This window comes from Rhinolophus hipposideros, assembly GCF_964194185.1.
Source record: "Rhinolophus hipposideros genome assembly, chromosome: 9".
Classification (NCBI taxonomy): Eukaryota; Metazoa; Chordata; class Mammalia; order Chiroptera; family Rhinolophidae; genus Rhinolophus; species Rhinolophus hipposideros.
In genome coordinates this window covers 74,675,251-74,702,733 of record NC_138055.1, presented here as the reverse complement: position 1 = coordinate 74,702,733, position 27,483 = coordinate 74,675,251, and the positions used below count along the sequence as shown (strand labels likewise).

The window sequence follows — 27,483 nt, the reverse complement described above, 5'->3', positions numbered from 1 at the left end:
TGAATGTGAAGTTCTGCAGCGTATTTCCTCACAGATAGGATGAGGGAGAAGTCCAAAAAGCATAACAAGAAAATAGATACCTGAGATGTATGTGGCAGCAAAATGGAAACAAGTGGAATTTTAGGGTGCTGAGAATAAGGTGTAACTTTTAATTTAGAGCCATAACTTTATAAACAATACAGTATGTAACATAATGAAAGAATTAGCTAGAAAATATTTTTACCTCCTCTACTTACCTTACATATAGAAACAAATAAACTATAGCAACACACCCCTTCATGTGCTCCAAAGACATATCTGGTGGCAAAGAACATCAGGAGTCTGAAGGAGGATGGGGTAAGCGAGTTCTGGGAAGTTGACTTTCCACATTTAATTCTTATTGGTTACAATCTTATTATTCATTCAGACCCTGTTCATAGGAACTTGAGAAAATCTGTATGGATTCTGACATTTATCAAATAGGTTATATAATAAAACATGTCACTTAACTAAGTGAAGAAAACAGATACGGTAAATGTGACCTGGATTCTAATTTTGAATTCCAGATTATTTAATACCAGAGTATTATCACTTTAATGTGCACTTAAATCATGAGACAGAAATAATTAAAATGGAGTTTTAATTTTTATAGCCATTATTGGCTATAGACAACTGTGAAACTCATCTCTTAGGGAAGGTAACAATTTCTGAAACATGTAGTGTTTAAACAAATGCAAATAAATACAATTGGGTTTATTATGAACTAATTTGTTTTTGTATTTACAAGGGTTGATTATTCTACATAATTCCACTTTGCCTCAGAAATAGAAAGTTAAATTTTGTCAATCATAGTGAATCATTGAATTTTACATTATACGCTTTAAAAATTTCTTGTAACACATATCCTTTTTAGGGTAGGGTGTGAGAAACTGTAAGAAAGATCCCTAACTCTCAGTCAATTTTTAGCACTGATGAGAAATACACCTTACCTGATTCTAGAGTAGTGACAATCACTTCAGCACTCGACTTTCCTTCTACATATGCAGCACTAATGTTTCCAGTAAATGCAGTGATCACTACGGAATACCTTGTGAAGATTTTTAAATCTTTAACTTCTATGGTTTTATTTTCTTCATTTGACTTGATTAAGGAAATATTAAATTCATCACTATCTACCTACAGGAAAAAAAATAGCTAATAATTAAAGGAAGCAGCACTGGATACACAAATCACTAAACTATAATACAAAGATACGTGTGTATATTTATCTAGGCAAGATTGAAAGTACAGTTGACCCGTGAACAACATGGGTTTGAACTGTGTGGGTCCACATGTATGCAGACTTTATTCCATAAATACCTGTACTGTTTTCAATCTGTGGTTGAGAGTCTACGGCTGCATTAGGCCGACTGTATATATTAATCTATGCCATTTTACATAGGTGACTTGAGCATCCGTGGATTTTGTTCTCGGTGACGGTCCTGGAACCAATCCCTTGCAGATACTGAGGGACAACTTAAGTTTTGGGGGCATCAATGGTTATTTGCAGATTTTCAACTGTATGGGGGTCTGCACCTCTAACCCCACATTGTTCAAAGGTCAACTGTATTTTTTTATTTACAATCAGATTGCCCTCGGAAATCTAAAGTGCTACTTTAACAGTTCACTAATTAGCAATTATTTCTTTTTTTTAATTTATTGGGGTGACAATCGTTAATGAAATTACATAATTTCAGGTGTACAATTCTGTATTACATCATCTATAAATTCCATTGTGTGTTCACCACCCAGAGTCAGTTCTCCTTCCATCACCATATATTTGATTCCCCTTACCCTCATCTCCCTCCCTCCACCCCCTTACCCTCTGTTAGCAATTATTTCAATAACTGAAAGTAAAGCAGAAGTAAAAACAAACAAACAAACAAAACAATAAACCAACTGCAATCAATCCATCAAAAATCATCAAAATCCAGTAAAAATCATCTCTGCAGTCAATGAAATACTACTTTCTACACCAATGTTTTATAGAAGAAAGAATACAGGTTTTGATACCCATCCATCAAGGGTTCAAATCCCAACTTAGACACTTAATAGCTTCTGCAGCATTTGTCAAGTCACTTATACTCTCTGTGTCTTACTTTCTGTGTATGTGAAATTGGGATGATAATATCTCTTTACTGTGTTTTGTTGAGATTTAGAAAAAATAGATGTGAAGTAGCTGGCACAGAGATTTTGGGTGTAGTTTAGTTTATCATGAACCACAAAAAGGAAACACATTTTGCAATATAATTATATAATCCAGGACATATATGTGCATACATTCACATATATATATATATATATATATATATATATATATATATATATATATATACTTCTTTATAACTCAAAAACGATTTTCAGAAATACTACTCTTTTTGAAATGCACTGTAATGTTTTCTGCTCTTTTACATTTGATTCCAATTCATTTTAAAATTCTGATCATGACTGCAATTTGAATACCTCTGATCTAGCACTATGCAAGGACTCAATTGTGGATGTCAGTTATTAATTGTACGTAAATAAGTATCCTTCGGTATACTAAATACAGTTGTATAACTTATTTAAGTATGGTTGTCTTTGATGGAGAGTCTGCCCTATTTGCTGCAGGGAGTCAACATAGTTAAAGTTTCTAGCCCTAAATGGAAGGGCTTTTCCTGAGATGAACATCAGAAAAACTGAAAGCCTATTATGCATGCTACTCTTAGGTACCTGACTTAAAACATTTTTTTTTCTGACTTAAAACATTTTAAAACAGGTTATAAACACTATTCGAAATACTAAGTTCATTTTCAACTCGACCCTCCCTCCTAACTTTGAAAGATGTTTTGTTTTTTAGTTCAATATGTTCTTCAAATGCTCTTTTCTAGAGCTTTTTTAACATTTTCTTCAAATGCTCTTTTCTAGAGCTTTAAAGACAATGTTGCTATGAGAAACATAGCAATTGGCTGACAAATAACATCAGCATTACAAACTGTCAAATAGATCATTCCCACCTTAAAACAGAGTAGTGGAAAGAGATGCCGCTTTTCTAAAATGGCAGAAAAATATATCAGTATAGGAATTCAATTGATCAGGTGTATGTATCCACTGGTGGTAAGTGTGTATGTGTATTTAAATAACATTTAAATATCACATAAAATCTGGCTTTTAAAATTTTCCTTAAGACTAGTCTGATATTCATGCTGGGTAACAATTATCTAGAGATGAGTAACAGTTGATGTCTATAATGGAGCATGGTCTCCAATTCATCACAGCCCAACCCAGTTGGCATCGTTTTGACTGCTCATTTATCTTACTTGCCTGATATGTACTATAACTACTTGATCTCTGATTATAGAGATCAAGATTCCACAGCTACTAAGTACCTAAGATAGGATTTGCCCTAGGTGTTTCAAGAATCCAGCACTCTCTACACTACCTTAAGTTCACTGGACATGATCTTATAAAGTAAAAGTAAACTCTTCCAATGTCTTCCATGAAAACAATGAATAACAAATATCGAGAAGTAAAAATATTACACAGCATGCATGTGATCTGTTATATATTTTAAAAAATTAATAAAATCAAGAAAGAATGCTGAGTCCTCAAATACAACAAGTACAAAACCGATTATCTTTCATCACTAAACCTACTCTGTCTTTGTTATTGTTAACCACTATTTGTCCACTTACGTAGGACTGACACCTCAGACCTCTTTGACGCATCATTTCCCTGCCATCAATTCCAAGGTTGTTTGCGCATATTATATTTGATTATCTATTATTTTATAAAACATTTTGATTTGTTTTTGAAGTATGGTGGCTTTATATACAATATCAGTAATCAGACTGGTTCTGTTTTCTCTCCTTTTCCTGCCCACCTTCACTCTTTCCCAACTGGTATAACCTTATTCATGCCTCAACTTCCAGAACAAATTGAACGTGCTCTGTGAAGTCTCCTCTATATCCTATATTCCTCATAACAGGAACTTTAACTACTTTGTTAGTTTATATTCCCCCCAAAAAAACTGTATACCTCACACTCTGTAATTAGCTGTTTATAGTCTAGTGCCTCCCTCTAGAGTGTAAGCTACTTAAGAAATTTGTTTTCCATCCTTGTTTTAATAAACAGAGTCTGCCCACTAAGTTTTATTTTGAAAAAATAAAGGGAATAATGAACACATGACTACAAAATGCACTAATTTCCAGTAGAATCATCTAGGATGATATCTGTGCCTATATATTTTTATTTAAGAGGTCAATTTTTACTTCATTGAGTCTTATAGGGAAAGACTTTTATGTCCTTGTGGCTAGTATTTGGTAAAGTCCAGACTGTGTCATGAGTCCTAAATTCATTGACATGTGTTCTTCTTGGGCCTTGGAGTTAATCTACAGCTGCAGATAAGCTGTATAAAGACAGAGATCACATCAGACTTGTTCAGTTTTACATACCTAGCACCTAGACTAATGCTGGCATGTTGGATGTGCTTAAATATTTGTGTTGAATGAATGAAGAGAGGAAAGAACTACACGACTCCTTAGTTCCAAGAATTCCAGAGAAAGTGTGACATGCTAGAATCTGTTTAAATTCTTGCTATCTTTGGTACAATGTGGTTTTGGTGAGCATATGTTTCAATTTGGCAAATTTTATTTGCTGTTAAATGGTTTTTCCTTTTTCCTATATCACCACTGTCTGCTGGTCTTAGCCAGGTCTCAGCTCTGTGAGAAGTTATTTATCATGTCTGTGCCTCAATTCCCCTTTATGCAAAATCTTCTTCAAAGATAGTAATATTTACATCAGAATGTTAGATAAGATAGGATAAGATAGTGCAAATGGAGAGATATAATGATAAGTTCTGATGTAATTTATTTGGGATATATTTCCCCTAATGCCCTCTCCCTTCTCATTTTGTATTTTGAGTCTTTTTTCACTGTATTTTAAACCAGTGTATTATTACCGATTTAACCATTTGTTTATGTACATCACTTACATCCTGAGGATCAATATAATAATAATCATGGTAATAATTCTTTGCATTTATTGAGTACTTACTATATGTCAGGCAGTGTTGTAAATTCTTTATGCATATAAACTGATTTAGTCTTCACAAAAATCTCTGTACCCTAGGTACTATTATCTATTATTAATCTTCATTTTATAGATGTGGACACCGAAACACAGACAGGTTAAATAAGTTGCCTAAGGTCTAATAGAACTTAAGGATTAAATTGCAAATAGTCTGGTTCCAAAACCTGTGTTCTTAACCATGCTCTGTACTGCTTTTTTCAGAAGGTAAGACAAGCCTTACTGATTTGACGTCTATCAGATAGAATGTTGGTCCAGTAATGACAGCAGGTTCACCCCAGCTGATGTTGATGCTGAAAGGTGATGTCGCTACTACATACACATTTTCAGGAGGACCATCTGGAGCTGTAAAAACAGAAAAGCAGTTACCCATCTACATTTGAGTTAGTATTTGCTACAATACTATAGAAAAGATCATGAAAAATAGATAGCCATAATTAATTAATTATACATTAATTTATAGTTCACAGCATGCTAAAAGTGTTGGCAAATCAAAAGATGTCATTCCTTTCAAAATAATTACAATAAATAAGAACTTCACTTGAACAATTAATGGTCATCTATATATGATTTTAAAATGCAAAATAATACCTTGAAAATGAAATATTACTCTTGCTAAAATAAATCTTTTTTTTTAAATTCTAAAATAGTCTGAAGCTCATTCTTTAAACAATGGGATGCCACTGAAGGTTTGTTGAGAAAACGCAGATAGCTCTGAAAAAGGTAAGTGCTCTGAAGCATTGAGTCTATGTAGGCTATTTGCAAAAATCGAGGTGAGATATGGTGAGATCCTAAATTAGAAGAGTGACAAGTGGATATTGATAAGAGTATATGAATCCTACAGTCAATTTAAAATTTTAATAAAAGAACTTATAAGCTGATAAGATGTGCACACAAACTGAGATAGAGGAAGTAGTAAAAGGTAATAATGTATTCATACTGGGAGAATGCTGATCGAGTTCACAAAAATAGCACATTAAGGAACAGATACTGGTTTTGGTAGGGATGAGCCTATGGAAGGAGATGATAAAGTTGGATTTGTACTCATTGAATCGGAGAAATTCATGAGGATTGAGATGGCTACCTGGAAATTAGAAAGATGAGACTAGAATTAGGAAGACAGGACTAGGATGGAAAAGGGTTGGAGGGGGTGGTAGAGGGCAAAGGGGTCAAATGTATGGTAATGTAAGGAGAACTGACTCTGGGTGGTAAACACACAATGTGACATATAGATGATGTATTACAGAATTGTACACTTGAAACCCATATAATTTTACTAACCAATGTCACCCCAATAAATTTTTAAAAAAGAGAAAGAAACCAAAAATTAAATGAAGTAGACCCAGGAGCTCTTCAAAACATTTTTTCAGATAATTCCTTACAAATCAGGATAGTATAAATATGACAAGTATATCTAGTTCAAGTGATTCACATGTCCTGAAAAGAGCTAAAAGGTTTATCTCAATACCTTCAATAGGTATTTAAAATGCTAGTAGTAGTAGCAATCTTTGACCTATGGATAATTTTTTAATACTTGGAATACATTTTCAAAAGAAATGATATCTGCGGAATTTAGTGGCAAACTCAACCCATAAAATTATTTTTTAAAAATAGCATTGAAATATTTTAATAACAGTACTCAAATGTTACTATAGAGGAATCTAGTAAACAGGTATAAGAAAGTTTCTGTAAGATAATTCCTTTGGGGTGACAAACACATCCTTCCTACTTGTACCTCTTCTGATGTTTGCACAATACTCTGAACATTGACTCAGAGATTCAGTCCAAATGGCCCAGGGAAGCATCCAAGGTAGGGTGTGAGGAGAGGATGGTCCAGGATTCAGGATTTTGATGAGCAGAGAGATGCTAATAATAATGACAGAATTGGGTCTGATGACTATAGTAAAAGAGATTATGGAATCTGCATATCCTGAGCTCTTCAGTCTTATGACTTTTAGCTTTATGAAAACTGCCTCAAATTGTAGCATAACTTGTTTAGTTTATTAAACATAGTAAATCAGAGTTGTGAGAAGACTCCCAACCAAGCGCATAATTAATTGCTTTTGGATGGCATCACAGAGTAATGCACTCCATTTTCAAGAGTGGCAACTCTTTTTCCGTTTCAAACTGGATATTCCTTAGAAATATTATGCCCACCTTCTCCGTAACAAACAGCAGCTCTGAATATTTTTATTCAAAATGTTAAAATGAGTAGATAGGCTTCAGGACCAAGTATACCGTGACTGATAATTATTACATGTTCTGCTCATGTAGAAAATTGCTTTGAAAAATATAAAATGCTTGGTGGGTTTCAATGATCTATCTTCTGTCTTTGACTATAAAATAGAATGGGTGAGAAGCTAAGCATGAATTTATTAGGCCCCTTGATTATTAATGTTTTGGCAAAACCTACCTTCTAACTCTGTAAGAATCACTGTCAGAGACACAATTTTATGACAGGCCACACAATTCAAGTAAAAGACAGGAAACTATTTGTGATTTCCCTTCTCTTTATTTGTACCCAAATAGTTTTGGCTTTTATGTATTCATTCCAACCAACAAATATTTATTGAGTACCTTCTATGTTCCTGGCACTAAGAACACAAAGCACTTCACAGTGATCAGAGTAGGTGCGGACCTATCCTTCCAGAGTTTCTAGTATGGAAAGGTTCTTCTTTACTCAACAACTGTTTATTGAACACCTGCTACATGCCAAGCACTTTTGAGGTGCTGGGGACAGAGAATAGAAGCAAAGAAACAGGGATCATGGAACCTCTATTTTAGTGGAAGGAGACAAATAATATCTATTTTAAAAATTTGGGTAAATATATAATATACAAGTAACACGTACCATGTTAGGAAGTGATACATCCCACGGCAAACAATGAAGCAGGATAATGGGAGTGGGGATGCTGATGGAAGTTACTATGTCAAATACAGTGGTTAGGGTATGCCTCTCTAAGCAGATGACACTCAAACAAAGATTAGAAGGAAGCAAAGGAGCATGGAGGTATTTGAAGGAAGAGTGTCACAGGGAGGAAAATGGATGGTGCAAAAGTGCCTGGTGTGTTCTAGGAATAAGAAGAACTCCAGTGAAATTGGAGTAAAATAAGTCAGAATGAGAATCAGAGAGGAAATGGGGGCCAAGTTGTGTAGGGCCTTTAAAAGCACTGCTCACGTCTTTGTAAGAACTGTTATCGTGGACAAAAAAGACTAAAGCCATCATTTATTATCATGAACTAGAAGGGGCCTCTATAGATTTTGGTGCTTGATATCTAACTCTTACCCGAGAGACGGGTCAAATGAATTAGATCAAAAGAGGACCGACTATCTCCAGAATCTATTTGATTCATACACTTCTATAAAGTATACCAACTCAATGGCTGTCGGGACGACACTTTTAATCCTAACTCATTCTAGTGGGTTGACAAGGTGGTACCTTATTGTTACCCAGACATCACAAACAGCTTACTGATAATATTCTGTGACTAAGAAAGTCGACAAGATTTTTCCATGACTATGTTGATGGTAGCTTGTGGTTGGAAATATTTCCAGGGAAATATGTCCATGTCTTCTCTGCTCTACAGTCTGGACCTTTGGGGTCTCAATAGAAGACAGATCCAAAACCATTTCCCAAGGAAAAACCTTGGATACTCTCACAAATATTTCTGTAGACAAGCTCAGAAAGCAGTATGATGCCTTGCTTCAACTTCTTATCTTTCATAGCAAAATGTCAACCTTGCCATCATTCCTTTAATACTAGCAATCAAAGCCCTCATCCGTGAGTGTTTGCTACCCCAAGCAGAGCTGAGAGAAAAATGACATTCAAAAATATTTCATAGCACATACTAATCACTTGTACTATTAAATATTTTAAGGTCTATACACTAATCAATCATTATAAAATGGCAAGATATTTAGCCCCTTGCTGAGCTGTGCTTTAATGCTGTTCTTGAACTTTTCCCAGTTTTCTTTCTTTCTTTTTTTAAGAAACAATCACTCTAAACAACATTCCCTTTTTAAGTAAATTTAATGAAATTGCCAGTTTTGTTATAAAAGTGTTCCCTTTGTTGAATCCTTTGTGAAAAATCTCTCTTGAAATGAGATATACAATTTGTATTCTTGAAGGATAAGAATATGATGAAATAAGAACTCTTAAATCTGAACTAAAAAATAAAAGCAAACACATACATAACTGAACAGACATGTGATTATATGCATATAATATATAGCAATATATATTTCATCTGTATAAAACAATGAAAATGATCATTTGATTAATTCATAGATAATTTGAGGAAAATTTTAGAACACCATATGCTGAAGTCTATTATAAAATAGTAGCTAATTATTTTAGTAATGTCTAAATATTAGAGTGTACTTATAAGTATATAAAAATTTCAACTTTCTTTTAGGTCATTTTCTCTTGGAATTTATCAAAATTCTAAAATACATAATAAAATATACCCAGTATTATCTCTTTTATCACAGTGTATAGTAAATTATTATTAGATTCACATAAGGGGAATACAAAATTACAATCATGAATGTTGACTACCAAATAAAGGAAACTTAGGCAATAAAGATATGGGAGTTGAAAATATGCCAGTTTCAAAGCTTGGTAACTTATAAACATTCTTGGGAGACTTTGTTTGTCTCCCCATAAACTGTCACATTCTGATTTAGGATTGTTTGTGAAATGAATCTCGTCAGTAATGGGCCAAGATATCACTATACCCTTTCTCTTATAAATCACAGCAATTTACTCAGTAGGAATGATCTATCCTTATTCTCTCATTCCCCATAATCCAATCACTTCCTCTCATAAGCACTTTCCTCCTGGTTTTCACAATAATGCATTTTCTGTAACTAACAACCATCATTTCCTGATTATCATGCTTCTATCCTTGCACAGGAATGTGGGTCTTATGTGGGTCAGGGTCATCTTTCCCATCCATCTGTGTCCCCATGCTAAGTGTGTTAGCTGAAAGGTGAGTCTGGAGATACCATCATTTTACCTAGTCCATATAAAAGTTTGAATGCCCCAAGTCTGTGCCACATTGATGAAGAACTACCAAATTTTGGTGTGTCTAATACTATACTTTCAGAATAAGCACATTCAAAGACTTATTAGTGACTTTGCCTTCAGTAGATCCCTGTAAATTTAATTTAATGATGAAAAACGTTACAGAAAGTACTCTATGGGTTTTAGTGCACCATGCTCTAGTGGTTTCACTAAAAGAATAAACAAAAATAAATTAAGGATTTGACAGCAGCTCACAAGACAGAAAATGTTGAACTCTGTACACAAATGATTTATATTGTATATCTATTTGAATTTACATTCAGTTTCAAGTTTATTTAAAGGGGTGGCCCTTCAGGGTATTTTAGTTTCAGAATTTGGTACACTGGACCACCAAATTCCTAGCGACAGTCATCATTAAATAAAGGGCTCTGTTTTGCCTCAGCTGCACAAATATTAGTGATGTCCAAGATTGTGTGTTGGCTTTGATTCACACACCTGTAAGGACTTGCTTTGAGGTCTAGATGTCCTCTGGACTAAGGAGTGGCTGAGTAGCTTGGGTGTATTTATTGTGCCTTAAACAATTCAGGACATCAAGGGCCTGGGAGATGTTTAGCAATTACATTGACCGTATTTACTCAGGTCAAGGCATCTCAGGGCATATCCCACTGGTTACAACACTGCAGTAATCAGCTGTCCTTCCTTGGTGTTGGGGCTTTCCCTAGAGCCTGGTGATTTCACTGCCCAGCATGGAACACTACTGTTGGCATATGCAGCACTACCTACTGTTCTACAAGACGTTATTTATTTTTTATAGTTAGATTTCCCAACAGCAAGATAGTATCACAAAGGCAAATCCTACAAGCCTAAGCATTTGTCTGATTAGGTTACTTGATCAGTACTGAGAATGATGACAATGATTTATGATGTCCACAATATTAGACTTCATTGTATGTCTGTTTCAGGTGTACAAAACAATGTAGTAGTTAGATATTTACAGAGAGTGATACCCTTTCCCCCAGCCTACTACCCCTCTGACATCGTATACAGTTGTTACAATTCCATTGACTCCATTCCCTATGCTGTACTCCACATCCTGTGACTATAAATATCGTTAATTATAGTTGACATTCACTGTTATTCAGCTTCAGCTTCAGGTGTACAGCACAGTGGTCAGGTGTCTACACTGTCCATAAAGTGGTCTCCCTAATAAGACAAGTGCCCATCTGATAGCCTACAAAATCTTTACAACATTATTGATTATATTCCCCAAACAGTCTTTCATATACCTGTGGCTGTATTGTGATTACTAATTTGTACTTTCTAATCCCTTTACCTTCTGTTTTCTTTGCTGTTTATTTAATTAGTCTTTCTGACTCATTTCAGACTGGCTTAAGTTGAAAAAAATAATACAAAAAAAATCCTCTCACTTCCAATATTAGCCATGCCGGTTATGATTTAAAATCTTCTAATATTAGTACTATTGTTTTTAGGACCAGAAAATGCATCTTCTTTTAAGAAAGCATCATGTTTATAAAACAACTTTCTACAACAGTGGTTATGAAAATGTAGTCTCCAGACCAACAGCCATCAGTATTACCTGGGAAATTATTAGAAAAGCAAATTCTGAGGCCATATCTCAGAATGACTGATCAGAAGCCTTGGGTAGGACCTAGCACTCTGTGTTTTAACAAGCAGGGCCCTCACCCTGAAAAATATTCTATGCTTGTGGTACAGGTTTAAGAACCACTGCTACACAGCAACATGCCATTTGAAAAAGCAGTGCCATTTTTCTTTAGATAAGGTGACCAATAATTACCACTCTTGGTAGCAAAGAAGAAAAAGGGGTTAAATTACTGTTTCTGTGAGGGCTAGGAGTGGTAGAGGGCTTAGAAGCGAGTGATAAACATAGAAAAGTATATCCAGCCAACAAAGACTCCAGAGAACGGTCTCCTCCAATCTTTCATTTATTTTAATTCTAGATAAACTGTGAAGAGGTTTCTCTCTACCATCACTCCTTCCCATTCACAAAGTTCCTAGAGTGATCGTAAGTCATCAGGTCATCGTGTTCCCTAAGAACATAAGAAAGCACTATTTGCTCTGTCTTGAATCTCTGCATAGGAAAAACCTGGAATAATTCAGACAAGGCCATCACCATATGGAATGTTAGGGCCAGGATAAATGTTGCTACTTTGTCCTCCCCTACCTTGTATGCAGGCATAATCAGGGTGAAATAAGTATCATGGGTATCATTAAAGAGAAAAGGAACCAAAAGTGTAGTTTGAGGTTATGTATGACAGGCAAAGTCCCATCCAGTTTGTTTGGGAATGGAGATGGCTGGGTTACTAACTGGAAGCTTGTATAAAATTTCCAGGTCTTTCTTAGTTCCAGTTGTCAAATAATATCACATAGTAATAATCCTTACAATTTCCTTTAATTGTTTGGTTTTTAGTGCTATTGCTGAAAAAAACATTCCACTTGCTTATGCAAATGAGATTTAAAAATACTTTTATTTATATTTTGGAAAACTAGCTTAGCAACTTGGCAAAAGCTTTTTTAACATTATTTAGAGAGTTGAATGCTTTATTAAGTAGTTTGATTTTATATGTCTACTATTATGTCCTTTAAATTATGAATTCACCCGAATATCTTCTCTTTGTAATCCTACTTAGCATCTCTCCACCTCTTAGTACCTTCATAGCACAAGGCTTTGCTCAAGTCCTAGTTAAGAGCTAAGAGCACAGGCTCTACACTAAAAATTAATGAGATTCATGAATGAATCAATGTGCAAAAAGATGTCAGAGGGATAGTAGAGTGGGGGAGGGGGGTTGTCACTTTGTGAGGGGTGTAAATGTCTAACTATTACATTGTTTTATACACCTGAAACTAATAAAAAAAGAAAAAATAAAAAAGGAAAAAATATATATGTATACACACACACACACACACACACACACACACATATATACATATAAATAACCAAATTAAAAAAAAGTAAAAATAGCTTAGAATAGTACCAGCATATAGTATACACTTGATGAGATTTGTGATTGTTGTTATTAACTTCAACCAAGGGCTCTCAAGTCAGTTACTGGGCCCAACCAGCAAGTGACCTAAACAACCAGGCGTAGCAATGTTAGTCTTTTCAGAATTGAGAGTTTTCCGGTCAAATCAGAGTTCTCCCTACTTCATTACTAAATGCGGAAGAAAACAGAGCTGAATTTTGGTTGACCCAGGGCCTAATACTAAGGCAGACCTGAACTGAGGTCAATGATCAAAAATCACAAAGAATGAAGCCTACTTAATACTTCTTTCTAAACCAAGAGAAAGAAGATTCTCAGAAAAATCCAAATAAATTCAATTCAACATGAGATTTGAAGTTTGAGATGAGAAAGTGAGAGAATTCAATTGAATTTTTTTAAAGATAAACTGCAGGTAGCTATCACAGGGGGAAAGATTTTTTTCTTCATTTTTTCCTAGGATAACCAGACTTTCTATAATATTGATTTAAAAAATAATATAGTGATAATCCTCATAGTATCCCTTGATTTTTAGTGACTTTACTGAAATACGTAATAATATTTCAAAATATTTGTTTCATTGAAATTCTGGAAAACTTGCTTAGTAACCGGCAAAAGCTTTTTTGAATTAAATATATAGTTGAATACTTTATTAAATGCTTTAATTTTATATGCTTACTATAATGTCCTATAAATTATGATTTTATCCAAATGTCTTCTCTTTGTAATCTTACTTAGCAGCCCAAATTTTCTCCTTTGTTTTCTTCATGGACTATCAACCTCTTATGATCCCACTTTGCTATATAAATTCATTGAGTTTTTTATCTTACTTAATCATTTGATACTGTTAATACTTGAACTTATTTGAAATAGGCATTGTTTTCCTTCACTGCTTGAAATCCTTCTCTACTTACTATTAGGTTGATGCAAAAGTAATTGCAGTTTTTGCAATTATTTTTAACCTTTTAAACCACAATTATTTTTGCACCAACCTAATACATACATATTTATTTCTTACATGCAGTAATTCATACTACTTATGTTAATTAATGAAGAGAAAAAAATGTTAACAATACAAAATTGACTCATCTTGTGAAATGAAAGAAGCTGAACATGTCAAACATGGAAAGTAACCAGGAAAATTTTAATTTTGGCAATAATCATGTAAGTATTTGAAAGACAAGTTATAGACAAAAAATATAAAATAAAAATTTGAAGAAAATTAGTATGAACTGTTTTGAAATACGGATAATTTTGACATTGAAATAGTTTCTCACATTACAGTTAAATGCCTTCCTCGATTCCAAATGCTGTATTCATTTAGTCGTTAATATTGAGTAGACATGGAGTGTAAAACAACATATAAGACATGATCACCTGGTCATCTCCACTTTTAAGGAGCTCAGAGTTCCACAAAGGAGAGAGAAATAAATAATTATGACCCTAAATGATCAGTAGTTTAGAAACAAGTTTTGGGAGGTGGGAGTGGAAAGATGAATTTATAGAAGACTTTGCAAAAGAGGTAATCGGTATGAACATTAAAAATAGGCAGCTTCTCTCCAAAAGAAGACAGGGGGGAAAAAAGAGTCTGGAGCACAAAAGAGAAAGAAATGGCATGTATGGAGAATATAAGCAAAATCATAACAAACTTTCTATAACATATTAAAAAGAATGAATTTTACATAACAAGAAAATAGAAAACTATCAAATATTTTAAGCAGAGGAATAACATAGTCAGATAGGTGTTTTAGAAGCTGAATTCAGATGGAGGGTAGAGAAAATGGAAGCAGAAAGATAATTTAGATACCTATTATTATACTCTAGGATATGAATCTTAAGGGTCTGGATTTAGAGAACTTTAACGAGAAATATAAATTTCAGAGATGTTTAGAAGGTGAATTTAATAGGACTCAAGTATGGAATTAGGGTAACTAGGAAGAATTAACAATGATTCCAACATTGTTGGCTTGAACAATTAGGTAAATAACAGTACAATACACTGACACAGAGAACACAAAGGTGGGAAAAGTTTGTGGTAGGGCAAATGCGAAGGTAACATAGGGTCTGAGATGTCTGTGGAAACCGAAATGGTCAGACCAGTACTTCAATCTACAGGTCTAGAAGAAAGACATGTCTTCAATTACACATTTGGGAATCTTAGGCAACTAACTTAGAAGACTTTCAACAGCATCTAACTAATTTCACAGAAGTACAACCATCATGTCTAGAACAAATTATATTCATTTCCTCTAGTGGCCATAGGATAGAGCCTATTCTAAAAACGCACTGCCACCAAATGGGTTTCTTCACATCTTGGACTGTAGTTTCCTATTTATTTACGGCCAGCGTCTCTTCTTACCATCATGTAATTGCTTCTTTATGGAAAAGATAATATCTACTTCTGTTATGATAGCATTCACCACCTTATCAATGCATTACACCATTAAGAATAAATTAAGGAAATTGAAACTCTTTTACAATTTCTTATTTTAAAAACTGATAAGGCAGACTTTGCCCTCTGTTTGGTTTTCCTTCTTTTTAGATCATAAAGTTGCATTCCTTGGAATCTTCTTTGATGAGGCATGTTTTGTTAATTTTTTTTTTAACCCAACAGATGTTTGGGTAGTTAAAATTCCTCATGAGTATGGTATCCTGTGGTTTTCACAACCTAAGTGTTACCCCAGGAATTTTCCTTTCTTGCTCTCTTCCAGTCTTGGTGGTCCCTAGGAGATGCACATTATGAGAGTCCCATTTCATTCCATACTAATTTCACACCCGTACTCTTTTAAAGCTGTACATTTTCTCGGCATTATAAGTACCTAATGTGCACCACAGAGATACTTAACAGCTTTCCAGTCTATATTCCTACCACACACACAACTCAAATTGCTTTTGCATATAAGGATAATCAGAAAAATAAGAGATTAGTAAAGTAATCTGCAAGATTTCAATGTTTCAAGTCAAATAGTTCTGCCATTTGTAATTTTTGTGCTTGTTTGTATCTATACACACTCAGTATGAAGGAAAGAGTTATGACTATTGTATAGATGCCTGAAGGAGAAAAGTAGTTTGGCTTCAAGCACCTACATCAGAGTATGTGGGAGAAAGAAATGTTAGCTTCAGTCAGCTGAATGTTGTTTTCTCTATTCACTCTCGTGTACAGTGGTAGACTCAGACTCAGAAAGTAACCCAATTTAATTCTCAGCTGGCATTTCTAACTTTGCTCCCTGGATTTTCAATTTGGATGTTCTTTACGAGCTCAGAGAGAGTAAATACGACACATTTTCTCATTCTATAAGCCATTTTAGAACATTTTATAATATTTAATATTCAAATTGGGTGGTCTTTTATTTGAGTTATTCAAAGTTTAAATAATTTGATTTCAAACTAGCCATCAATTGCTATCTCTGTATCAAAAGCTGCAGATTTTGATGAAGTTCTATTTTAGTAAGCGCTTAGACTCAAGCTGATGCCATTAGAATAAAATGCAATAGGAATTTTATACTAATTTATATTGTTTCGTCTTTTCTATAATTCAGAAAAATTGTTCACTTTTACTATTTTATCTTCTTACATCATTTTATGAAACAACATTTCTTGATTCAATGATAGGTAATACAAAACTTACTAATTTTCTTCATCAAGATTATTTTTTATGTTTGTAAAATGTCTATACTTTCTATCTTTGGTATGCAGAATCAACATCTAAGCATTACTTACTTTTAACTTTAAAAGCATTACTGCTCTTCAAAATTTTTGTTGCTTGACTGTTCTAATTTATTGTATTTTCATACCGTCGTTAGTACACCATATGTATTATCTTGCAATAATATACGTAGTGTCTTTTTGTTGTTTATATCAAATGTAATCTCAGATGATCTTTCCTTGGCTTAATATAATAAATAAAACACTTTTACTGTACAATTATGAAATATGAATATGTTTATCATTAGAAAATGTCACCTCAATTCCTGATACTAAAAGAGCAACCAACTCATTCTTATAACCTACACAATTAATTTATTATTCTCACCCATATATGAATACTAAGCTGAAAAGCTAGTATGTTTGAAAATGCCAAAAATATCATATGTTTATTATTACAAATTCTGAAATATATAAATATTTTCACATTTCTCTCTTAATCACAGTGGAAGAAAGGCAATTTTCCCTGTATCCTCTGGAAATAGAAAAGTGTTTGTATTTTTTGATAAACAACCGAGTAGAAAATCAGTTCTCAACAATAAAGGAAAAGGGAATGGGAGTAGTATAGAAAATATACTTAAGTGAAGATAAATTTCTTCATCCTCAAATATTCTGTGATGGTTAATTCAAATTGGGGCAATGGGATACTAGACCCAGTGAGAAGAAAAATATCAGATGAAAGACAAACTGGTACTCCATGAAAAAGGCCTTCTGTGGATTAGTCATCAAGTAAATACCGGGAAGCTGGGGTGAGGAAAAGCCAAGATTACTTTCTCCATTCCACGAAAAACTAACAAACCTACGAACCAACCAACCACCCACCAGTGGCAAAGAGAGACATCCTGGTAAAACTAGGAAAATAATGCTATTTAAAAAGAAAAAGAAAAAAAAAGCTTACACTGATTGTGAAATATTTTATATATTTCCCCAATGTTTCTTAAGCAGAATAAACAAAATGGAGTAGTAGGGAATTGAAAATAACCAAATTCTAGTGAGAGGATCATAGACCTTAAAGGGATAGGAAGTGGAGGGACTAGGATGGAAGCAATGACATTCGAGTACAAAGATTTCCAAATTTTCTGATTTAGAACATGGGATTCTTTAAAAATATATCTTCCCAGTTTCATTTACTAGCTTCTGAATTGATCCTGTGATATATTGTTTTATCCTAATTGAACATCTATCATAGCATCTAGAGTACTTGAAGAGATGGTACATTTAGAAAGTCAACTTCTTGGTTCAGTGTAGTAGGAAGAGGCAGGTAGTACACCAGTCAGATGCTCATAAGGAGTAGGACAGACACCCTTAGTGGCAGCAGACAAATAGACACAAGATCTATTTAACCAAAGGTTACAAAATTAGCTGCCCACAGGCCAGATCTGGGCTACTGATGTCTTTGGTTTGAACAATGAAATGCTTTTAAATTAAATAATAAAAAATTGTCACAAGCAAGAAATTGAAGATTTTTACATTAAAAAAATATAACTTCCCTGTTTTTTTGAAAACATCAGAAGTCCTAGTAGCACAGCCTGTCTATCGGACAATAATCAGCCAGGGGTGAGTAGTGAGTACCACTTTAGACAGTGCATTCTCTGTTAATTTGCCAGGGTTTCCACCACTCCCAATTGCCTTACATCAGCCTGCTTATTTCATTATGGTATCTGTCTGATCCCTTTAAGTAACTTCCAGTTGCTTCTGGGATTTTAAATTTTTTTCATTCAGTCAATGTCCCATTTCTATCAAAGTTGTACTTGTGATTTTATTTATTCCTATTGTCTTAAAGGAATAAAATCCCTGATTTAACCTATATTCTAATCTCTAGCATCTATTTTCTTTTTATTTTCTAGTTATTTATATTAGAATAGTTATTTCTTCTCAACTACAATTTCAAAATAATGTACTTATTGAATAAACCCAACCCAAATTTGGTTTTTCCATATTTTTCTTTTCTTTGTTATGGCAACATCACCCTCCCCATCACCTGCAGTGGAAAACAATTCATTTTCCCTTACCCACATTATCTTGTTCAGTCAAGTTCCACTCATTCAAAAAATATAGAATACCTAGTGTTACTAGGCACTATTTTAGGTAAGAAGGAAATAGCAGTGGTCAAGACAGATTCTTAAAACAAACAAATAAATAAAAATAAAAAATGATCAGGTAATTATAGATATTCACTTAAACAAGATGATGTTCTAGAAAAATACTGCATAGCTATTTTAAATTGGGTAGTCAGGGAAATTCATTCTGATTAGGAATATTTAAGTAGAGGTATGTGTTATAAAAAGCTGCTCATGGGAAGATGGAGGTGGAAGAATATTCTAGTCAAAAGGAACAGAGAGTGCAAAAGTCTAAGTGCTTAGGGTTTCGTGTGTTTAGGCAACAGAAAAAATGTCTAGTGGGTAATGGTAAGTAGGAAAACAGTTATAAATGAGGTTAGAGTATTAGGTAAAAGCGAGGTCATACAGGGCTTAGTAATCACGTTAATAAATTCTAATTTTATTCTAACAGCAATGGGTTCATTGGATAGTTTAAAAAAAAAAACAGGACGTGACATCATTTGATTTAGGTTTAAAAAGATCAGCCTGAAAGTTTAGGAAGTGAGTCAGGTTAATATGGTAGCAGCATAAATGATAGGACTAATATGGCAACAATGCAAATGGAGGGATATATAGAGATGGCACGGTAGAAATATATCACTGGCAGAGTAGAAGAAGAGAACACTGCCACATTTTCATTTTCTGCAACCAGATGAGTGGTGCACCTTACTAAGACAGGGAAAATTTAAGATGAGACGGTTTGGTGTTTAGACCATGCTAATTTGAGGATATTCAAAACACATGCCCAGTGATATCAATGGATCACATAAATATACTGATCTGAGTTCTATCGAGCAGTCAGAGCTGGAAATAAATGCATATTTGAGAATAATTACTATACAAGCAGACTTTAAAGCCACAGGGCAGAATAAGAACATTTAAGATCTCCTAGAGATTTTTGAGAGATTTTGTGTTTCTTCTCTATATTTTTCCCTTCCTCCTCATCTCAAACTAGGAGTCAGACCTTTGGCATTTCTTCGCTTCAGAATTTTGTATAGGTGAAAAGAACAAGCTGAAGAGCTGCTAGAAGACAAATCCATCTGAGCTATCACGAGTGTGTGTGTGTGTGTGTGTGTGTGTGTGTGTGTGTGTGTGTGTGTAGGCATGAAGTCAATGAAAAGGTTGTAAAGCCTGGCTTAAATGCAACAGAGCCCTCCAGATAGGAAGGAAAAATGTAGACATGGACTAAGAGTTCTCCAGGGCAGTCAGTAAAGCCTCGTGATAGACCACAAGACAGGCCTGTAACGCTTGCTATATAGGACCCTAGGACCTCGGCACAACTCTGGAAGTTTGAGGAAAGCCATAATAACGACGGAAAATGAATTTCCCATTGGTATTCAATTCAATTAAAAGTAAATATGTTACTACATGAGTTAGTTTGTGCAATAATTCAGTAATTATGTTCAGTTGTTTTACATACAATTGAATTAAGCAGAAATTATTAACATACAGATACAGAATAGAATAGAGATCAGTGTGTATATATATATATATATATCACACACACACACTTTGTGCTGCATGGAAGCCATCACAATTCTGTGTAGACAGTGTTCAGGAAGTAATAATAGAAATTTGTTTATTTAATGTTAATGATTTGTCTAAGCAAGTAGGGCAACCAGTTAGTTTTAAAATATAAAACTTAAGTTGTAAGAGCAACCGTTACCTACACTTTGAGTGATTTCTACGGAAAAGCATTTAAAGAGCTTTGTGCTGAATGCAGAAGTATATACACACATACAGGACATTACTTACGGCCAGGCAGGGTTTGTGCAGATATCCAACTTGAAGCGTTGCCATAGCCGGCATTGGTGCTGGCAGCGACTTGGAATCTGTACCATCTAAATTTCTTCAATCCATACACTGTCTCTTCAGTTAGGTCAGCTTCATAGAGGTATTGAATTTTTTGATGTTCAACACATTCTTCAGATTCCCATTCTGTGCATTTTTGAGCCCGAAGTTGAATGGTAATCTTATAATTTTGGAAATAGCCAAAGATAATATCAGGTCTCATCCATGTCAATGTTGCACTAGTTGACTGAACATTTGAAAAGGCGATATTTGCGGGAACACTGGGAACTGAAAATTAAAGGGAAAAAATGGAAATGATTAGAGTTAGCAAATATTTTATGAACAGAAGGAACAGGATTTAAAAATATTTCTTTATTATGCACCTAGTGACGTCATAAAGTATCTCTTGTTACAACTGCCCTTAGATTAACATCCCCATATTTAATGAGCAGAACCTTAAGGTGATGTTTCAAAAACCAGTGGTTCAAAGACGTAGAGGACAAAATAATTGTGATTCTTTTTTAGTCCCAATTTTACTCCCCAATTCACTCAGAAACTACTTACATAAACAAACTTTGGCTTCGTATATAAGCACAGGTACAAAAGAAAATTGCAGGCACATATAATCTTATACATACCTTAGGTACGGTCTGAATTTTAATATTCAGTTCCCAAGAAAGACGTTCTTATATTTAAATGTTTGGATAGATACAAGTGAATCTTATATATAGGAAATGTGGTTAGGAAATGATTTTAAATAAACAAGATTATTAAGTGAATTAATAATTTATATAAGTAGTTGATTTTTATTTTATCTTGCATATATCTAAAATTAACAAAACCACTTCTAGAACATCATCCAGCACACTGATATTAATACACAGACGACGGTATCTGTATATTACCTATAATCACATAGTCCTACTTGGAACCTCTCACTAGATTTCATTTTAACCATTGGTTTGTTATATGAATACCATGTGCCAAGCTCTCAGCCTGGTTAGGGATTCAGGATACAGATGCTTTTGTCTGTTTTTTTAGAAATAGCCATTTGTTTGACAATAAATACAATCATGCTATGGTTAGAAATATGGAAGAACAATGAACTAAGTGGCTTAAGTACCTTCTTCAACCATGCCTTTTTCTGTACATGTGCAAGGGCTTTTACTCAGAAGGCAGAGATAGAATAACAACAATCACTTCTATGAAATTTATATCATTCATAAAAACTATATGTTAATATTCACACTTAAAAATAAGATAATTATTAAGTCATCACTTAGAAAACCCATTTATTCCTAAACATATCATATTAATTCAACTTTCAATATCGAATGAGCATCTAATTTATGTCAAGTATTATTACTGGTTCTGAGAATACAATGAATAAAACACACAAAAGTCCCTACCCTTGTGTAATTTATATTCAGGAGGTTTATATACAATAAAAATATAAGTAAGTATTATATGTAATATTTTGGATAATGGTTAGTATTATGGAGTAAAGTAAAGAAGGGAAGAAGTAGACAGATTGTTCCAGATACATTGAATTTTTAACTTGAGCAGTTAGAGAAGTCCTCACTGGTTAGAAGACATGAAATTCCTGATGAAGGTGGGGGAACTAACCATGTGAATATTTGAGGGAAGAACATTCCCAGCAGAGGAAAATGTACTATTAAAAGCCCTAAATTGGAACTATGCTTGGTATATTTGAAGAATTACAAGGAGGCTAGTGTGGCTAGTAGGAGTCGAAGTCTGAGAAAAACACTGAAGGCTAGATTGTATACAACATTGTAGAACACTGTTATAATTTCCATTTGAGCAGAGGAGTTACAGGCTTTAACATGTTTTCATGAAATCACTCTAGCTACTGTGTTGAGAGTGGACTGAAGGGAGACAAGGGTGAAAATGGAGAATAATTAGTAGGCTATTGCAATGTCAACAACAAGAGATCATGATGGCCTGGACCAGCATCATAGCAGCAAAAATGAAAGGAAGCATTCAGATTCTAATATAATTTGAAGGAGAGCTGATAGGATTTTCTGATGTGTGACATGGGGTTCAAGAGACAGAGAGTAGCAGAGGAAAACTCTAAGGTCTTTGGATCGAGCAAACAGAAAGATAAAGTTGCTATTAACCAGGAGGAGGACGATTACAGAAGGAGTATGCTTTGGGAAGAAAGATTTAGAATTTATTTGAGCATGTTAACTTTGAAATGCCTACCAAATTCCCAGAAGATGTGTCAAATAATATACAGATGTGTAAGTCTGGAGTTCTGCAGAGAGGTCTAGACTTTAAGTTAAAATTTTAGATTTCCTCTTAAATTTTTACTGGGTTATCTACACACCTATGGCATATATTGTTACTGAAATGAGAAAGAGAAGAGCTAGTCTAATGCAATGGAAAACAAAGAGTAAATTACTTAAAGCCATCAGATTCAATTACTCTGTTTTCAAATACTAATATTTATCATCAACTATTACTGCATTTAATAAGACATTAACTTTAAAGTAGTGTTACAAACAGAATACTTGATACATTACAATACACCACTATTCTATCTTTAGTTAAGTAGAAAAACAATTAGAGAAAAAAAATTTAAGAAAAATTTATCTTTGTAGAAGAAGAAATTTTAGAATTGGCTAAATAGTAGAATTTCTTAATTATTAAAATCCCTCAGCCACTAAGTTTAAACACAGACCACTTGAAGATAAAACACAGTTTCAAACTATTCTAACACAAAGCAAGAAATATGACTGATTTGGGGGTTTGGAGAAAGTTTTAAGACAAAAGGTGGCATGTGAGGTAGGATTTCACTAATTGTAAAGATTCTAGAAGAGGGGTAATCTGATCTAACTTAAGTGTGATTATAGTTTATAATTCATATTGGCAATAACAAACAGAAAGTCTGTACAATAGCCTGGGGACAGACGGTGTCAGAGGGATAGCTTGTCCGGCAATGGAAAGCTGTCAAGGTGTCAGAATTAAGATGTTCAAAAGTATGTTTTATCAAGTCCAGTTTGGTAATTGCACAAGAGGAAAAGGGACTAAATCTTACACCGCTTGATTTGTTCAGGAAAGAAGGGACAAGATGGTAGCAACCGAGAATAAGTAAAGTTTTATATAATAGATCTATTTTTGTGAGAGATGATCTTGGTCAACATTTTATGTCTGACCTTTATGTAGGCAGATGTCCCCTAAGATTCCTGGCCCCTGTACACACACTTTCTTCCTGTTTTTCAACCAAAGAGTGATATAGGTGCTGATGTGATGAAATTTTGAAGCTGTAATTAAGAATCCAAATCAGTTTATTTTAAAATAGGGAGATTATCCAGTGGGCCTGATTTTATCACATGAGTCCTATAAAAGAGGAGACTTTTCTTTGGCTAGTTAAAAAAGAGGAAGTAAGATGCCTAGCACGAGATAGATTAAATGTATAAACATTTCTCTACTGCTGGCTTTGAAGAAGGAGGGGGCCACATGATAAAGAATTCAGGACATCTCTCAGTCCTACAATTGTGAGAAACCAAATTCTGCCACAGCCATGTGATCTTGGAAGAGGACTTGAGCTCCACATGATAGTACAGCTGACTGACACCTTGATTTAAACTTGTGAGACTCGGAAGAGAGAATCCAGGCACAGCATAGGTCCAGACTTCTGACCTATGGAACAGTGTGTGAATAAATGGATATTATTTTAAGGTATTAAGTGATAATTTGTGACACAACAAAGTAAAACTAATACAACTTCTCTCTACAAAATGGCCAATCTCTACTTATTTAACCTCTGCTTAAATATATAGAGCAATGGGAAACTCAAAATCTTAAGGCTTTATTTCAAAATTTATTTCCAGATACCTCTCTTAGTTCACACAGCCTTCATTATTTTGAACTGATAGCTACTTTCCTATAAATCCCAGATCTACACTGAAAACCTACCTCAAATAGATCTAATACTATTTTCATCTCCACTTCACGCTAACGTTTACACCAAAGATCTAGAAAGATTTTGATTCTGCATTCATAGCAATAAAAAAAGATTGAGCAATTACTCCAAAATGTGTTTATTTATATATTATATACGTACATGCAAGTGTCCATCTACATTAGATTGTGTATCTGAAGGTTTAGATTCATACTTGCAACAAAGTAGGCATTTAATAAATATTTTTTGAATGTATGAGCAAATGAACAAGAGGGTATAACAGGAATTTGATTTAGATAAATGGCCAGGAAAGGCTTTTCTGATAAATTATAATTTAATCAGAGACCTGACAGATAACATATAACTTCCCAGGTATAAGACAGCAGGATGTGTTAAGACTTTGAGGGAGAAGAGTGTGGCACATTGGAAACACTTAAAGAAGGATGCTGGGTCCACAAGAGATGGATAGGAAGACAGAAAGTTGGAGATGTAGGCCAAAATCAGACAATGTTGAGCCTTCTAGATTAGATTAAAGATTTTTAGTTTTATCCTAGGTGCAGTGGGGATACCTCAGAAGTTTTTGATTGACTTTTCATTTGCATTAAAATCGTAGCCTCTGCTCTTTCCCCATGAGAGCTAGGGAGTATGGTCTAGACATTTTCCTTTCTGTCAAATCTACCACCAACCACCTCATCTTTGTTTCAATTTCCTTTACCTAGGGTTTCCTAAGCAACTAGGGATGGGAGAAGAAAGGGAGGCATTAGCCATCCAATGAACTGGAGAAAAGGAGGTAACCCTTTCCCCATTTCAGCAGGAGGGATGACTCCTCGTAGATGCCTATGGTTCTATGAAGAACTTCCCCCCTACCTCCAATGTTCCGATTTTAGAAAAGTAGACTTAAATGGCAAACTTTTCTGCACAGTAAAAAAATTTTCACAGGTTAATATTGGTCTACAGATTCTAGTATTCTCCAAATAAGTGCTACAGAGAAGAAAAAATCTAAACAGGATAGTACTTTAACTTGACAAAGAAACAAGGTCCATGCCAGAGTTATTTTTAACCTGGCTAAAGCAAAAGTAATAACAATGGGGGTTGCCTTCCATGTGACAGGTATAGTGATGGGTCTTGTACAGACACCCATCTGACACATATGGACATCCATGAGTGTTAACTATGTGATTAACACTTCATTCAAACAGTCTGTTGGTTTTCATGTGGTACAAAATTTTGTCCGTATTTTTCAATCAAATGTATTTAAAGGATGAACCAGAAATAAAACTAATATGAGGCAAAATATAAAACTGAGAGACAATTTATTTTTAAAGAAGGCTATCTCAGAAGCACTCATAAATGACCAGCAGTAACCCTCATTTATATCCAGCATCTTCTCTTTTGATGAGCTGTGTGTTGAACTAGACTATTTCAAGGCAAGTGTCCTATTGAATTACAGATACAAAAAGGATTACACTCATTTTAGCGTGGAGAATCAGATTTCCATTCTTTAAGAATGACTAAAAACTTCAAACTTTTTCTATCCACAGATGGTATTAATTTGAACACATCATTCCATGCTTCCTGGAGTAATCACACAGCTTGCTTAGATTTTCTAAACATGACTGAACTGTGATGAAGCGATCAACATTTACTGCCAAGGTATTCTGTAAATTACGTTTTTATTCATAAATTATTCTTATCGTGAAATACTTTCACCATGGTTAAAATGAAAGTCTGTAGATCTATATAAGTGAAATTTGTAACAGATTTAAATGTATGTGCATTTTAGTGATTAGTTAGTAGATTCCACTTAGAGGATGAAAATGAGTGTAAAATATAATTATTCTCTAAACTTCTGAATATCAATTATTAGAAGTTGCCAAGTTCATGATAGGATTCAGACGGTAGTTTTGTTGACTTCTCACTGACCTGGTTAAGTACATGAACAGGGAAGACCAAGTTTCCTTAATTCTTTATGACATATCTTCATCTTCAAGCACAGATGTACTCTCTTTTAAGCAAAGAGATGTTTGAAAATTTATATTTATAAATTGTATTTATAAAACTTATAAAAGTATCAACACCATCTGTCTTAGTTTATTAAGAATATTTTTGTCTCTACTAATTTTTAAATAATCTATAATGCTTTTAGAAACACGAAGTATAAATATATGATTATAGCATACACAAATAAATGTACAGTTTACTAATGCTAACACAGTTCGGATCAACATAAAAATAGAAATCCCTGCAAAGTTGAGTGCAAAGAAAATTTCATCAAACCCAATATAAATTTTGTATTAACTTGAATTTAATCAATAGCAATTTTTTGGACACACATCGAGTGGCATGGGCAATTATATGTCTTAGGGTATCAGGTCTTTTTCATACATACATGCAAAGTAATTTAGCTAATCAAAACCAGCATAAATAGGTGACAGGAAAAGGAAAGGCCCAATGGAAGGAGAAGATCTGGGAGCTGTAACTTGAAGGAACAATTTAGGATTAGCAGCAATGTGGAAGAAGCAGTGTTTAAATAGATTGAGTATGAGGAGACGTATATAAGTGGCAACAAATGTTTGTCAAGGGCTGGAAAGTACACTATACTGGAAAAAAGAAGTCTAAGGACGTAGTAAGAAAACTGGTTGGTGGGTCATCAAGTGTGGTGTTACTGAAAGGCACTGAAAGTTTGAGAGACGAGTTTAGATGACTGCTTTAGGCAATAGAGAACAACCAAAAGAGATTAACTGGTAAAATATAAACTTAAAGAAAAGAGTGAGCCTCCATATGGGTAGTCATTAGAAAAATAAAAACTTGATAGAAACCGGTTAGATATTGTAT

The 27,483-nt window shown here is 34.1% G+C and overlaps 1 protein-coding gene across 1 annotated transcript in view; it reads right to left on the bottom strand.

Moving 5' to 3' along the window:
* PTPRQ (protein tyrosine phosphatase receptor type Q) overlaps nt 1–27,483 on the bottom strand; it is a 231,921-nt gene that overhangs the window by 67,627 nt on the left and 136,811 nt on the right. Inside the window, exons 31-33 of the mRNA XM_081058782.1 lie at nt 20,688–21,011; nt 5,309–5,430; nt 969–1,155 (exon numbers count right to left, since the gene is read on the bottom strand). Coding sequence (XP_080914908.1) covers nt 969–1,155; nt 5,309–5,430; nt 20,688–21,011 — 633 coding nt within the window. The remainder of the gene's footprint in view (nt 1–968; nt 1,156–5,308; nt 5,431–20,687; nt 21,012–27,483) is intronic.